Source organism: Eretmochelys imbricata, chromosome 1 (genome assembly GCF_965152235.1).
Source record: "Eretmochelys imbricata isolate rEreImb1 chromosome 1, rEreImb1.hap1, whole genome shotgun sequence".
NCBI lineage: Eukaryota > Metazoa > Chordata > Testudines > Cheloniidae > Eretmochelys > Eretmochelys imbricata.
Genome location: NC_135572.1, coordinates 133,857,859 through 133,874,264, shown reverse-complemented (window position 1 = coordinate 133,874,264; position 16,406 = coordinate 133,857,859). Strand labels below are relative to the sequence as shown.

Sequence of the window (16,406 nt, the reverse complement as noted above, 5' to 3'; positions counted from 1 at the left end):
AGGGTAGGAGCTACCAGCAGTGATTTACCTCTCTGCTGACTGCTCCAAGTGCCTGAAATGATGTACCTGCGGTGCTAGGGAAGAGTGCATGACTGTTCTTGCAGCTTCCCTTTGCTTCCCTGTCAAAGTCATTTTTCTACAGGGAAGCAAAGAAATCTGCAGGGGACATGAATTCTGTGCACGCGCAGTGGCACAGAATTCCCCCAGGTGTATTCAATCTGTGAGTGTTCAGCACTTCTGCAAATCATGCCTTAGGTGTCTCAATTAGACACCCAGAAAATGAGGAATAAACAATTAATGGCCACCTGTCAGAATTTTGCTTTAAATGACTTGCCAAGCATCACAAAGGAGTTCTGTGCCAGAGGCAGGGATAGAAATCAGTTCTCTACGGCAGGATTCAACTGCTTTAACCATGAGACTTTTCTTTTTCCTGCTGTTCCTTACTTTATTCACAATACACCTTCCAGCTTCCGCAACACATGAGACAGGGTTGCTATGCACAACCGTCTCCTTCACTACATAACCCTGATTAATCTCCAGAGCAGGTCCATTGTATGTGCTGAATGAGGCAGGTGTCCTGTGGAAAAAATAGTATGTGATCATGTAATTAAAGACTATCATAATGCATATGCATAGGCAATTTTAACTGGAATTTCCTAATGTTAGAGTTCTTGACTTTGCAATCTTAACATTTTTAATAAAGTGGTGTGTGTGTGTTTATGTAATCTCCTAAAATTTTAAAAAGCAAAATGAAAAAATAGAAATTCCATCATATTGGACCACTGAGAGCTTATATACCTACTCTTAGTTCTGGTGCGTGGGTACACAGCAGCCCTGTGCCACTGCAAGGAGCAACTGAAAGGGAAGTTTTGCTCACCCCCTACAGTCTGGAGCATGGTCAGTCACAGCATGGGAATCATAGGCACCATGTTATCTGATTTAAAAAACAATTCAACCATTCACACTGCATTGAAAGTTTTGGTTAAAGTTTGGCAATGTTATAAACAACTGAAAACAGGGTTTTATAATGAAAGGTATTGGGAAATCTTAATTATAGGCATAGCTACCAGCTTCACTGATAATATGTATCCATCAGTATGTGGAACTGTGTACAGAGATAACTGAATTTTAATAAACCTATAAAAGCCATCCCCATAAAGTAAAGATACCATTTTCTTCTTGGAGCTGAGAATTTAAGAGGATAATAGAAACAAGGATGGTACCTCATGCTGTTTCTGTTTTATCTTCTCTGCACAGAAATTGGGGCCGAAGCTGACTTGTGAATCTTCTCGTAACCAGTGGGCTTGGCTGCTGACGGTTTTTGTAGAAGTAGAGCCTGCAGTCTGCTCTCTCTCTCTTTCCTTACTAGCAGAGCAATAGCAGTGCAAATAGAGCACATGGAGAAGGAGTGTGTTTCTCTCTCTCAGGCAGGCAAGGCATTGTGTATGTGCATTCGACAGTTGTAAGATGTAAGGAAAAGTAGCACAGCACTTAAATTCTTGTGTAAAGGGGTTCACCCACTGCAGGAGTGGCATGGCGTAGCAGCTGTCTCCCCCATCTAGTGCCCCCCTGCTGACAGTCACTCCATCACTGTGGTGGTTTCTGTTCCTACAGTTTGGCCCTCTGGCTAGGTCACATTTTAGTCCACCCCTTCTAGGGTAACAGTCCAACAAAACGATAGTCCAATGACCTTACAATAGATCATCCATCTATCTCTGGACTCCACAGTGCTTACATTCCTTACCCCTTCATTTCCTTGGTAGCTCATAGGGGAACCCACACCCACCCTCTGGGTTCCAGCCTAGGGATTCTATAGCTGGCAGCCAAAAGCTATTCCCTCAGACTCCTTGCTGCCTCCCTAGACCACTTCCTACCTCTTCCATCCACCAAAGAGTGACTATAGACTCTCTCCCTACAGCCATTTTCTGCTACAAACTTTCTGGCTTTATAATCACCACCCTGCCCCTCCTCAGCTGGGCTTCATCATCAATTAAGCCTGGCTGTCCCGCTCTTGCTCTCTCACAGGTGCTGCCATCAGGGCCTGTGTGGGGTACATGGCTTGTCACACCAGGCTTCTTAATCTCTCAAGCTGCCATCAGGGTTTCTTCAAAAACACAACCCATGCTCCAAGATAACTACACTGCCTAACATTCTAATAAACTACTCTGATTTAAATGCTATTGCTAACTAATACCACAAATTTTCTAAATATTTAATAAAAACTAGCAGAGGCCTGAAGAAAGAAGCATCCAGTTCTTAATCCATTGCGGCTGGCAACTGGAAGGAACTGACCAAAGCAACATATCCCCCTTTTGTAGCCTCACCCATAGAATGTCCAAGAGCAAGGGCCAGGTGGGAGGGGGCAGAAAAGCACTCCAGCAGGCACAGCTACCTGGGGTTCCAGGGTCTGATAACCCAGCCAGCACATCTCAAGAGTGGGAATATGCAGAGGGCACTCAATAGGGAAAAAGTTCTTCCACCATGTATGTCTCAGCTACAGGCGAAATGCTAAAATCAACAAGTATAGAAATAACTGCAGCTAAAGAGCCAAACAAAGGAAACGGAAGGCGGAAAGTCAGCATGCCAAGACCCACATTGAGTATATGGCTTACAAAAACTTCATAAAAGATCATACTATATGACTAATAGGCAGGGCTGGTTTTAAGATTTTAGGAGCCCAAACAGATTAATAATAGATTCCCAATCCTTTTATTCTCTCCTTCACTTTTTCTTCTCTCTCTTTTTCTCTCCTGCAGTCAATATGCATAGAGAGCAGAACACCCAATAATCCTACATTAAATTTGGGATTGTTCTAGAAAGAGCCTCTCTTACTAATCTAAGACTTTCCTTCGCCAAAAGTTTCATGGGTCCCAAAAGCCAGCTCTGTAAATCAATCGCATGACTTAAAAATAAACTTGTGGTTTAACATATATTTCTGGAAATTGTTAACATCAAAAAACATAATGGACTGCACTGTGTAAAAAGTTTAGGGCATAATTTTAGCCAGTGCCTGATTTAGAGATTATGGATTAGGCCAGATTTGATTACAGTGGGTTTCACAGAACAATATGGAGCTCATTAAACAAAAACAACTGCAGTGATTTAATTAGCAGCTGCATTTTGATATGAGATTTGATGGAGTGAACTCAAAAGTAAGGACAAACTGAAACTAATTTCTCTGTGTTCTTTTGGATTTATGTCCAACAAGACTGCTGTGTCATGATTCATTGATGCAGTTTATTTCCAGCCAGAGTGAGTCAAGACAGAAGCAAAATGGATAATGACTTGGCTTTGCTGAACTTTCCGGGCTCTTCCTTGTCCTTGTTGGCTATATTTGCTCTCTGGTGACTATACTGTTGCCTCAGTTGTTCACATTGTCATCAGGCTTGCTTGCAAATGAAAATTATCTGCTGCATTTATGGGAAACATATGTAGTTCAGGATTTGGGGAGCAATGTATGCAAAAACTATGACAGTCTATTGCACCTTCCTGCTGAAATCCAAATGGATTCATATATGTCTTTCTGTAACCACTAGCTCACTTGGCTATTTGATCACTACAGACCTGTATGAAGTTCTGTGGGAGCAATGGAAAGCCTGTAAAAAGAAATATGTCCATTTTAGGTGGAGTTCTCTATTCTCTTGCAGGTTCATGGCTTTGGCTCTTTTGTTTTTCATGGATCACATTTTAGTGGTGAAGTCTTGGGATCCTAATGTACCAAACAACATGTCCCTTTGGAAGTATGGTGATATTATGTTCTGTGGCTAGACTGGTAGATTTTTGCTTTTGGCAGGGAGCTTTCATCTGATCAAATCATAGTTCTATTTCAACAGAGCTCATGAGCTAAACAGACATTTTCCTACCACACACACTGTTTCAAGACATTTTTCTTTCTACAGGACAGACTATGTATGAACTTGATTAATACCAGCTAAATTTCCTAAAACCATTAGCCTTTGGGAGTATCATTTTACTTAACATCTAATACATTGACATATTCTTTTTTCCCCTTCTCTATTATTATTCTATGAGTAGATTTCATAGCTTGGTTTTATTAACAAAAGAAATGATTGTATGTTTGGTAGTAATTCTTTTGATGAGAAGACAGAAAGCCTTAGAATCAAAATCATGTTTCTCAAATACACTTGTTCCACACTGAAGAGTATCTTTCTAAAAATGGGTAGAATTGCGGTAAAAAAATTCTACATGTACACTGGGAAAACATCTGATGAACTGGTGGGTTATAAGACTATGAAAACTTATGGCAGAAAGGAAACTATGTACTGCATGTAGAGAAATATATTGACTTACTGCGACAGTAGCTGATCCACTTGACAGATAATATGGTACTGACTTGTTACAGAATAACAACATTTGCTAACAGACATCTAGTCCTGTAGTTTTTTTTTTTTAACTTAAGTCATTAAAAAAGATCTGGTTGTGTGTTAGCACATTTTGATGAAAATTAGACTTCACTGTTGTGCATTTGATTTTTCTTTGTATGGTATTACGGTTTGTTCAATCTCAATTCTAACATGTCCTTCATATCTGTGAGAGAATTACAGATGCCTTAATTCATAGCCATATTGTGTTTTTTCAAAGGTTACGTAAATCATTGTCATCTCATTGAATTTACTGTGACATAAGACAATCTGGTGATAAGGCTTCATTATATTGTGTTACCCATCGTCATGTCTCATTTTAAAAACTTGGACAATTAATTCACAGAGATGCTGGAAACTATGTCCTAAGTAGCAACAGTTGATATGCTTAATTTCAGATTTACCCATCTGCTGTACATTTGTAGGTGGGTCTGGAAGATTTTCTGTTCATTCTCAATTTACTGACAACTTTGTAAATCCCCCTTTGACCTAAGCAGTTAGCTAAATAAAGGGTGCTATGGGCTGGTCCCAGTAGGAGATGAAACTGACAATAGAGTCAGATATTAGAACTTAAGAACAGCCATATTGGGTCAGACCAATGGTCCCTCTAGCCCAGTATCCTGTCTGCCAACAGTGGCCAGTGCCAGATGCTTCAGCGGGAATGAACAGAACAGGGCAATTATTGAGTGATCCATCCCCTGTGTCTGGTCCCAGCTTCTGGCTTTCAGAGGTTTAGCAACTCCCAGAGCATGGGGTTGCATCCCTGACCATCTTGGTTAGTAGCCATTGATGGACCTATTCTCCATGAACTTATCTAATTTTTTGCACCCAGTTATACTTTTGGCATTTAAACATCCTCTGGCAATGAGTTCCACAGGATGACTATGCGGTGTGTGAAGAAATACTTCCTTATGTGTGTTTAAAGCCTCCTTCTGTAGCCTCTCTGTTGTGGGTTCATGAGTGGCGGGGCCAGAGCATTCATGAACACAGCTGGGTGTGGTCCCTGCCTCTGTGGAGGTTGGTGTGAATGCAAACTTGAAGGGCTTTGCAGCTTGTCAGAATGTCACAGTGCAAGAGAGAACCCAGATTGGTGAGACAGAGGGCTCAGCTGTACCCCATCACATACTACATTTCCTTTGTCAAAAAAATCAGTTATTTTCTCAAAGGAGATCAGGTTGATCTGGCACAAAAAGTGGGTGTATGCTAATAAAATTTATGGCTGACACACAGTTGGGAAGTATTGCCAATACAGAGGAGGAACAGAGTATCATACAAGAAGATCTGGATTACCTTGTAAACTTGAGTCTTTAAACCATGATTTGAGGACTTCAATAAAACAGCCAGAGGTTAGGGGTCTATTACAGGAGAGGGTGGGTGAGGTTCTGTGGCCTGTAATGTGCAGGAGGTCAGACTAGATGATCATGATGGTCCCTTGTGACCTTGAAATCTATGAGTCTATATACATATAGTTTGAACCTCTACCGTGATGTTTTTATGACGTTTCCATGCCGCTTGCAGGCATTTCACACTGGTGACAGTTTCATTGGCAAAGAGTGAAGCTAAATGAAGGTTAAATTGAATAGGTGGAACTTTACTGAACCCTGTAAACTGGTCTATTCATGTGGCTGTATTCCTTCCAACCCACCCCTCACATTCCCTGTTTTCCTGGTGTCCGCTTAATAACAGTCCCTCCAAGGAACATGGGTCCTCTGATTCCAGTTCCACTGATCATGATATATCTTCCCTATTTTACAAACATTTAAAACAAATAATTGATACCCAGGCCTCCCAGCCCACATCCCTTGAGCCTGCCACATTGCCAAGTTGGAGTCTCATCTTTACCACAGACTCAGCAGGTTACATAGTCTTTGAGATAGTTTGGTCTCCTTAACAGGTGACTACACCAGGAGTGACCTCTGTCTCCCTGTCACCTGTCTCTGACTCTAACAAACTATATAACTGTGGAGTCTCCTCCATCCCTGTGGAGTTGGTCTCCAGATGGTTCTCTGTCTCTCTAGTCTGTGATGATCTCTGTAGGTTCTCTCTTGGTGCTGTGTCTGCTGGTTCATAAGGGCCTCCTGTTCCTTTGGATCACTTGTCCCTCTTACTTCATCACCTTTTTTGACCAGGGTGCACTGCACCCCTCTTGTTCACTCTTTCTGGTGTCTCTCTAATTACTGGATCCTCACAGGAGTGCCTATCTCCAGGGCCAATAGATCCTTGGTTAACCTGTCATAGTCTAGTGCCTGCTTTCTCTGATTATTAGTCATCTCTTCTCGGTAGTATCTCCATCCTTCTGGCTGCAAGAGGTCTCCCCTTACTAGTAGTAGGGTTTTGGTCCTTTGCCCCAATAGCACCTGCAATGTACTGTTTTGGCACCCCTGTGATGGGGCTTTCATGTGTGCCAAAAATGCTAACAAGGGTCTGAACCAAAAGAAACAGCCTAATGCAATAGACTCTTAGTTGTTTTCACAGCTGATACCACCTTCCTATTACTCTGTGGGTATGCTGGGAAGAAGGAAGTGGGATGGTCAAACTTCCTTATGCGTGCAATTTCCTTGAATTCTTCCCAGGCAAATTTGGGTCTGTTGTCAGTGAATATGGTGTCTGGAATGCCATACCTCACAAAGTGGGCCTTCTGTTAGCCAATCACTGATTTTCTTCTTGAGTCATACAGGGCATCAACCTCCAAAAAACTGAATGGTAATTAACTGTAATCAAGCACTGCTTTTCATTTAAAGTAAATAAATCCGCTCCCACCTTTTCCCATATTTGTGTGGGCAGTTAATGGAATAACAGAATGTCTTTTTACTAGTGGTTATCACAAGACTGACAAGTGTCACACCCTTCAATCAAGGAGCAGAGTTTTGTATTCATTCCCAACCAGTAAACCTACTCTTGATCCCTTCTAAGGCAGCTGTCAATGCCAAGGTTTGAGGCATGTATTTTTTGCATGCCATCCCTATATAATGAGGTGGGGACTACATTACTCTGTTCTCAAAACATGATTTCATCCTACACACTCAACTCATCTTTAATTTGAAAATATAATTCTGCCCCTATTGGTACTTGGCTTTTGTTTTCTTGCCACTGTGCGAGGATAACTCTGTTGACTGCCTGTAGTTGGATGTCCCTTTCCATAGCCTCTTTGGATATGTCTACCCTACAATTAAAAAACGATGGCTGGTGCATGCCCAGCTAACTCAGGCTTACGGGGCTCAGGCTAAGGGGCTGTTTAATTGCAGTGTAGAAGTTCAGGCTTGGGCTGGAATCCAGGCTTTAGGACCCTGTGAAATGGGAGGGTTCCAGAGCTCAGGCTGCAGCCCAAGCCAGAATGTCTACACTGCAATTAAACAGCTCCTTAGCCTAAGCCCCGGGAGCCTGAGTCAGGTGGCACGGGCCAGCCAAGGATGTCTAATTGCAGTGTAGACATATCCTTTGATTTCCATCAGCTTTGCTGTTGAACTGGGAGATAGTGCAGCATGCTAATGCATTCAGTGTCATGATCCGTCAACTCACTGATGGTGAGTATATATGCCCTGCCAACTTGTCAGTTAACACCAGTAATTGTCCTGGATGATATCTGATCTCAACTTGGCAGCACTGGAGAGCATCAACATGGGCTGCAGTCTCTTTGGAGCACTAAGAAGGGGCTTTGCCCTGATTGTCTCTAGGGGTTTGTGGTCTAGGGCACAGGTTCTCAAACTTTTTCTTGCTGAGGCTCCCCTTAACATGCTATAAAAATTCCAGCCAAGGCAGTGAGAGGGACCCAGGGCTCCAGGCCTGGGATGTGGAGCCCATGGGCATAGGCAGTTGACTTCTATTTTGGGGGGGCAAGGGCTGGCAGGGCTCAGGCCAGCTCTGCACAGCAGGGCTCGGGAAGGGAGCGCCACCTCCACCCCCGACTCACCTCAGCAGGCCACCCAGCTTGTCTGGGTTGCAGTAGGCGCAACCAAAAATATAACTCAAAGCGGGACTCAGCTCAAAAAGTTTGAAACCACTCAGGGTGTAGGCAGGGGGTACCTAGGGAATGCGCAGGTAGAGAGGTAGCTCAGGGTGCAGGCAGGGAGTAGCTAGGGGCTGTGTGCGGACAGGGGGGTAGCTAAGGTTGCAGGGAGAAGGATGGCTAGGGGCTGTGCACCAGGAGGGCTCCCCCGTGATGGCTGCTCCCCGAGGGCTCTGCTGGCCCCCAAGCCGGGTCCCCACACCTGGGCAGCTCGTACCAGCTGTGCAACCCTGGGCACCAGCAGCAGACAAGGAATACCATGGCTGCCTGCTCCATTGCACCACCAGCCAGAGGAGCAGCTGCCCAGCACTGCCTGGCTCTGGCTTCCCACCTACAACCTGGCCAGAGGGCTGGGCCTGAGAGGGGCTGGGGGAAAAGGAGGAGGTGGGTGGGTAGAGCTGCCCCACTTTGGGTAAGGCACTGCAGTTTGGTGGGACAACACCCTTGGGCCCCCCCAACTCTGCCCATGGATCTTGGGGCATGGCTCCCAGCTTCAGCACAGGGCGGGTCTGGGGCTCTCAGCTTGGAGGGACCGCCGGTTTCATCCCTGTGCCTCTCCTAGCTTGGGATCGAGGGTTGCCAGCTTCAGCCCCACACCATTCCTTGCTTCACACTGGGGGGGGGGGAGGGGGATGCAGAAGTGGGAGGCCGACAGCTTCAGCCCCACACCCACTCCCAGCTTCAGCCTGCAGGGTGCACTAGGGCTTGGGGCACCAAGTTTCAGCCATGGGGCCCTGAGGCCTCCCTGAAAGGGCTCGCAGACTGCCAGGGGGCCATGCACCGCCAGTTGAGAACCACTGGTCTAGGGGTTTGCACTATTACTGAGTGGCCATAGCTGTACTGATGGAATCACTCCACTCCAAATACCACAGCCAGAAGCTCTTTTTCTATGTGGGTTTACCCCCATTCAGTCTGACAGGGTTCTGCTGTCATAAGACACCGGTCGCTTCTGCAAAAGAGCTATACCCAATCCATTCTCTGATATATCATTCTGGAGTGTCAGTGGCTCCCTTCACTGGTAGTACTTCAAGACGGGGCATCCATTTTCCTTTGTTTCAGCATGGTAAAGGGTTGCTGTGGGGAACCTGCCCAGTCCCACTCAAAGTGCTGCTTTGTGGTGTATGGATTCCACTACTGCAGCCAGGTGTAGACAGAACTTGGACAGAAAATGTATCATTCCTATGAAGCACGGTGCCCAGTTCACATCCACTGGTCTGTCATGTCTCTGACTGGCGTGATCTTGTTGGGATTTGCGTTTAATCCCTCCGTTGCAAGCAGATGTCCACTGTATGTCACCTTATGTTGTTTGAGTCACACTTTTTCAGGTTTTATGTTGTCCCTGCATTGCTATAGAAAAGTTTGTAGTTTTCTGTCATGGTCTTGTTCAGCTTCTGTATCATTGCTCCTTTCACCTGCAGTGGGGCTATCATCTGCAGTTATTTTCACCCCAAGCAGTCCTTCCTGTGTTTGGGTGAGTCTCCTCTGAAACACCCCTACACAGCATTCCCACTGGTATGTGCAGGCATCTGTAATGACCAAATGGTACTGCAAAGGTTGTCAGTATTTTGGATTCTTTATCCAGACTTACCTGCCAAAGCCCATTCCTCACATCACAGACCATAATAATTCTGGCTTTGGAGAGTTCTGGCAAAATGTCATCAATTCTGGGCAGTGGATAGCATCATCTTTTCAATACCAGGTTCAGAGACTTTGGGTCTATGCAGATGCATAATTTGCCTGATGGCTTCTTTACCACCACTATGGTGCTTACCCAGGCTGTAGAGGGCTCTACAGATGCTATTATATGGTCTCGGACTCAATGAGAGAGTCATGATGTCATCACCACTGTCTGATGTGCCATCCCCCTCTTGTGCAAGTCTGACTGAATCTCTCTGAGAGCTTCGGCTCTTGCCCACACAGCTAAAATGATTCAATTTACTTGAAAAAAAATGCTGTCCTAGTGCTTCTCCTTTACCCACTCATGCTATCTCCCACAGTAAATGCATCTCACTATGGGTATGGAACCCTTAGCACCTGCTCTCCTTTGTTGTTGTCTCACTGCATACACTTCTGGGGTTGTTGTGCCTCCTAGAGCTTCCATCCTCTCTCTTGAAGCTTCTGCTACATGCTTCATGTCTAACATCTGTCTAATGTGAGACTCTCTTCCCAGAGCAGCCGCTCCCACAGGTGATAATTCCAAATGCCGCAGACTATCCTGTCCTGTCAAGTCCCCAAAATTCCATGTAGCAGCCAGTGAGCAGAAGGCAGTAACATGGGGTCTGTCCCTTCCCCTCTGGACTGGTCTCTAATGAAAAACTTGTGTTGTTCCACAGTTTCATTCTGCTTTGGAAAGCAATAGTTCCCAGGGCTCCTAGGACTGCTGTGAGGCTTGGGGCAGTGGTGAGCTTCAGAGTGCTACAGACCTCTTTTTACCAACAAGCATTGCTTAATTTGTGCCAGGGCTGAGCCCCGGCACCTCTAGGCTTGGCAGTTCAGAGCCCCGGCACCTCCAGACTTGCCGCATCAGTTATGAAAATAAAAAATTTGCTTGAACCCCGGCACCTAATTGCTTGAGCCCTGGCACCTCTTTCATTACAAATTAAGCACTACAGTTAATTAAGCATAACAGTTTTACTTTCCTGCTGTTGTTGGCCTCCTTCATGGACAGGTCTATGTATATCTGGAACTCCTCTTTCCACCAGGTCCCTCACTGGGCTAGGTTTGTGTCTGCAAAATCCAGCGATCTTGGGCACTTCAGACCAAATTCCATGGCTCATGCTGCCTGCTGCTACACTGCAGAGAACTCATAGCTCAGACGCTGCCACTGTGTTTCACTACCAAAGAGTGAAGCTGAATGCAGGTTAAGTTCAACATATGGAACTTTATTAAACCCTGTGGACTGCTCTGTCCAAGATGCTTCCAGGCTAACTCCCTGTGTTCCCTGTTCCATTTGTGCCTTCTCAATAACAGTCCCTCCAGGGAACATGGTGCCTCTGACTCCAGTTCCACTGATCAAGACGCAAGGTATTTCTTTGATGCAGTAACGTTTATTTACAAAGAATATATAAAATCCTGCAAAGAGTCCTGTGGCACCTTATAGACTAACAGGTGTATTGGCGCATAAGCTTTCATGGGCGAATACCTACTTCGTCGGATGCATATCACATGTATCCAACGAAGTGGGTATTTACCCACGAAAGCTTATGCGCCAATATACCTGTTAGTCTATAAGGTGCCACAGGACTCTTTGCCACTTTTACAGATCCTACCCCTCTGATCTATAAAATTCTGTTTCCCTGAACACAGGAGGAACCAAACAACAGGACATAGTTTCTTTGCTTACAGCCCCAAACCTCTTTAACTAGCACCAGATTGATAAGGCCCTTCTAGGCTTCTCTCAGGGTCACACACGGTGCTAGTCCAGGTTGAGACTCTCCCCCTGTGTGTTGTGGATTGCCAGAAAATGTCAATGAAACAAGCATGATTAGTCTAAAAAAGCCACCCAAAACCACAGGGACAGGGTTAGAGAGCAGCAAGGGGCAGGATTTGTGTTATCATGCGGGTTGTGGAGGTGCAGTTTGCATCATTAGGTCACTAAGCTTGGTGTTTGCGTGGGGGATTGTGTTTTTATGTCATCACATGGGGCATGGAGGTGGGGTTTGTGTCATCATACTGGGGGGTGCGGTTTGTGTCTTTAATCACGCTGTGAGTGGAGATAGGGTTTGCAGCATTATGCTGGCCCTGGGGGAGGGATTTGAGGCAGCACACTGGGCATAAGGACAGCATTTGCATCTTTGTGGCATCATGGTGGGTGGAGGCACGGGGTTTTCATCATCATGCTGGACATTGAGGAGGGGTTTCCATCTTTATGTCATCGTGCTGGGCATGGTGGCAGTGTATGCATCATTACACTGGGTGTGGGGGACGAGGCATGGTCCAAGAAAGAAAGAAAAAAAAAGCCCAGAGAAAGCAGAAAAACTCACTGACCATAACTCAGGGGGAGAAACCACACAATCTTTAAAAGAGAAACCCAAAAGTTGCTTCAAGTAAGCTACTCTGGGTCCTGTTTCTCTTACAGACACAGATACACACACCACTAGTCAAACCGTATCCAGCAAACCCCTCCGTCCGGGTCGTTCAGATTTCTGGGCAGCCTTTGTTTTTGGAAGAGAGATGTGCCTGTGTTTTGGGTTTGGAGACTGCTATTACTTCAGTTACCTCTTTACATTGATCCTGAATGAATGGCAGTGGTTGTGCCCAACCCATAACAACAAGATTTAATGCAGCCCATAATAATATTAAAAAGAGAAAAGCCTGATTCTTATTTATGTTAAGGCCTCTTTACACTGCCCAAGAGGGAAGTGTCAAATGTAAATAAGAGGCCCAATGCAGCCTGTTTAACAAGGGCCTTACTGTAAATGACAGTCAGGCCCAGAAACGTCTACTGTATACAGGGTAGGACAATAGGTATACCTCTGTCACAGACAATACGATACAACTTCATTTGGTAAAATTTTAGTAATATGCAAGAAGCGTTTACCTATGGACCTGTCTGCATGTAAACTTGCACTGAATTAGCTAAATCAGTTTTAAAACACACCTTTAAATAAATGAGTGAAAGTTTGGGTGTAGACAAAGCGTAAGTATAAGAATCCCTGCTACCTTATATCAATGACAGTTAATGAAGCTAGTTATAAAAGTCCTCTAGTTGACACACAATTCCTGAGAGTTTGTTTAATTTCCTTTTTTCACACATGGCTCTGTGCCTTGTCCCATGCAATCTTCTATCTAGTATGCAATACACCCTCACTCTTCAAAGCAATTCTAAAGACCCACCAGCTAGCCAAGTTTCTGTCATTGAACCTGCAAACTCAACCTTCACTTTGGACAAACACCATCCACAAACCCTAACTTTTGATTTAAAAAATCAATCCAAAGTGAAGCTAATATATGAATATTACTTTAAGCACATTTCATGCTCTTTCACTGTTGTAAACCATTTTCTTGCCACACTATCATTTTGTTTGTCTTCACCATTCACGCCAATGGCATTGTATAAATAACAAATACAAAATTGATGATGATAACAAGCACACCAGGAATTTCTATTCTTAGAAGATATAGTCTCAAAATGTGTTACAGTGTCAGGGGCTTACTTATGCAACTCCATTAAATGAACACATTAACAGTGAACAGTTGAATGCCTGTTTTTTAAATTCTTTAGTAGGTGAGTGAAGTTTACACACACAGAGAAGATACCAACATTTATCGGTGGTAGAGTGAAACATCTGTTGATATTATTGACAAATCCTTGGGAATATTTGACAATTAATAGAAGTCATGGCTTTATTTTTGTAAGAACTAACCCTCAACTTTATTTATATTTGTCTGATTCAAATCCAAAGAGTTTCTGGAAAACACTTTCTGGAATGTTTTGTGTCTCTTTAGGCTGATAGTTAAGATCTTGGGTTCATAGGGTTTACCCTAATTGATGTCACAGGAGATCTGATACAGAGGGAAAAGAGCCCACTTATAAGCAACATGAGGCCAGATGAGATCCCCATAGGAATAGCAATCCCAATTCTCTGTGCTACTGGGCCAGAGGGCAGGTGGAAAGAAGGAGGAAAGGGGATGCTGCTATTGTTTGCTACCGAATAGAAATTCCAGCTCACTGGAACTAAGACACAGAGACCTGCAATTATATATAAGATCCCTCCAGCTAGAAACAAGCAGATAGCCTGAGTTTTGCGCATTGTTCCCATATAAAAGTGCCATGGTGATAAGAAAGTGAAAAATATTCCTAATCCTCCCAAGAAAGTAGCAATGAGCAGGAGGATCTGGGCAAGAAACATTTCCACAGGGAAAAAGTTTTCATTGAAATTGAATTCGTGACAGCACACTATATCATAATCACTGGAGATTTTTAAGTTTGGGGGAAAGCAGATTTTCCAGATTCCCACATGGGCAATACCAGAGGAGAAGATGGTGGTATTATTCACAAGCCACAGCCTCCACTCTGCATGCCTTGTTGTAATACAGGATAAAATCCAGCCGAGAGAGCCCAAAGAAACGCCAACTAGTTGGAGGGTAATCCTTTTAAATAGAGAAAACATTGCCTCAAGATCTTCATCAGTCCTCATGCAAGCAAATTAGCCAAGAAGATAATCACAGGAGCACTGAAAAGAAACCCAATATATTTATTATTAATTATATTATTATTAATTATTATTATTGTTGTACTGTTAATGTTAAAAGAAACACAATATATAGTTATTAATTATGATTACATTACATTTTCTTATAGTGAGGAAAAATCTCACACTGATGAGTTTTACATACACATGTCCATTACTTTATTCATTTATACCAATGGAGCTGTTCATATATGCAACCCTATGCTTATGCATTTGCAGGATAAGGCATGTATTTGAACTTCATGAACAAAGAATAGAAGTTTCATCTCTTTCCTCAGGATGTTATCCTCATTGCTGCTTGAACTCAGTATTTCATATGACATAATTTATTCTCATTGTGACCCAAGAATATGTTAATGTCAGCTGACAAAGCAGAGAGTCTATGGGAATCTCCTGATTCTGGTATGTATGTTCTAGTTCACCAAAGAATGTCATGTGAGATTTCAAACAACAGCTGGTGTCACCCTGGTCATTGATATCCCTGTGAAATGTGTGTACAAATACTAAGTAAGGAGTTAGTATGTGTGCTGAAATATGTTCTTCAAGTCTGTAAGGTAGTGCTCACCTGCAAAGATGAAAAATAGGTTTTCTGCTGGACAAGAAATGTTTACTCCCCTATCTGTTGACATGTATATCGAATATTGTCTCATTTACAACAGGCTATCACCATTCCAAGCTGAATTTTACAAGCTGGTGTGTTCTGTTCTTTTGGGAATAGGAGGCCTGGTAATTCTGGGTGCCTTCACTGTAAGAGGGGCTGGACAGTGTAGGGCATGCTCTGAGGATTGGGGGTTTGGTGTGTGCCTATGACTGCCTGTACAGAGAGAGTCAGGTCTGCAGAGGCCTGAAAGGTAGTACTTGTGCTGCCAGAGGCTGGTGGATTCAGGAAGCTGATCTGCAGCATGCACAGACAAGACTGCCTCATGCTAAAGGCAGATGGTGGTGAGGGGCACTCCCATCCCTGGGTACGCGTTGAGAGCTTCACAGTCATCTTTCATATATGCTATATTACTACAAGCAGTTGTGAAAAATATATATATTTTTCCTCTCAAAAACTGATTTTCTTCCAATATCCTCCTTTCCACCCTCCAAGAAATCATTTTGGGGCTTAGATCAAGCCTTGAAAGTTTTCAGCAACAAGGAATATATTTTCAGAAAGTTATGAACAAGTGAAACAGGGGCTTCCTAATGTGAGTGAGGTTTCCACCCCAGCTACAGCAACCCCCATAGTATAGGCATTCTCTGATTAAGCAACAATTTTCAGCTGCAAAATTACATTCCATATCAGAAAGTTCCATATGTTCTGTGTTCTGCTGTTCTTAATTTTTTTAAAAAAAATAATTGAGTGTCTCAGGCCTGGTCTACACTGGAGAGGGCGGGGTTCGTGATGTAGCTGAAGTTGACAAACTTAGATCTACTTACAGTGGTGTTTTCACTGTGGTAAGTTGACGGCTGACGCTCCCCCATCAACTCCGCTTCTGCTTCTCGCTCCGGTGGAGTACCGGAGTCGATGGGAGAGCGCTCGGCGGTCGATTTATTACGTCTAGACTAGACGCGATAAATTGATCCCCGCTGGATCGATCACTGCCCGTCAATCCAGCGGGTAATGTAGACAAGCCCTTAGAAAGGTGCCAGATTGGCAATCCTGTTGACTAAAGTCATGTTTGTTCATAGAAGGTACCAGCAGTTCAGTAATACTCCACACTACCTCATCATTGTACTTTGGTCCTGAGCTTGATGATCCACACAAAGGAATGAGAATTCTCAATATCTTTTAATGCTTGGCCTCTCTTCTCAGAGTGCCAGCAAGGGTCCAATTAATAC

General features: G+C 43.9%; 1 protein-coding gene across 1 annotated transcript; it reads right to left on the bottom strand.

The window, feature by feature from the left end:
* Positions 1-13,844: 13,844 nt before the first annotated feature.
* Positions 13,845-14,528, bottom strand: LOC144259003 (claudin-34-like). Its single transcript, XM_077807162.1, has one exon. The coding sequence runs from the start codon at positions 14,526-14,528 to the stop codon at positions 13,845-13,847; it is 684 nt and encodes a 227-aa protein (XP_077663288.1).
* Between the last annotated feature and the right edge of the window lie 1,878 nt (positions 14,529-16,406).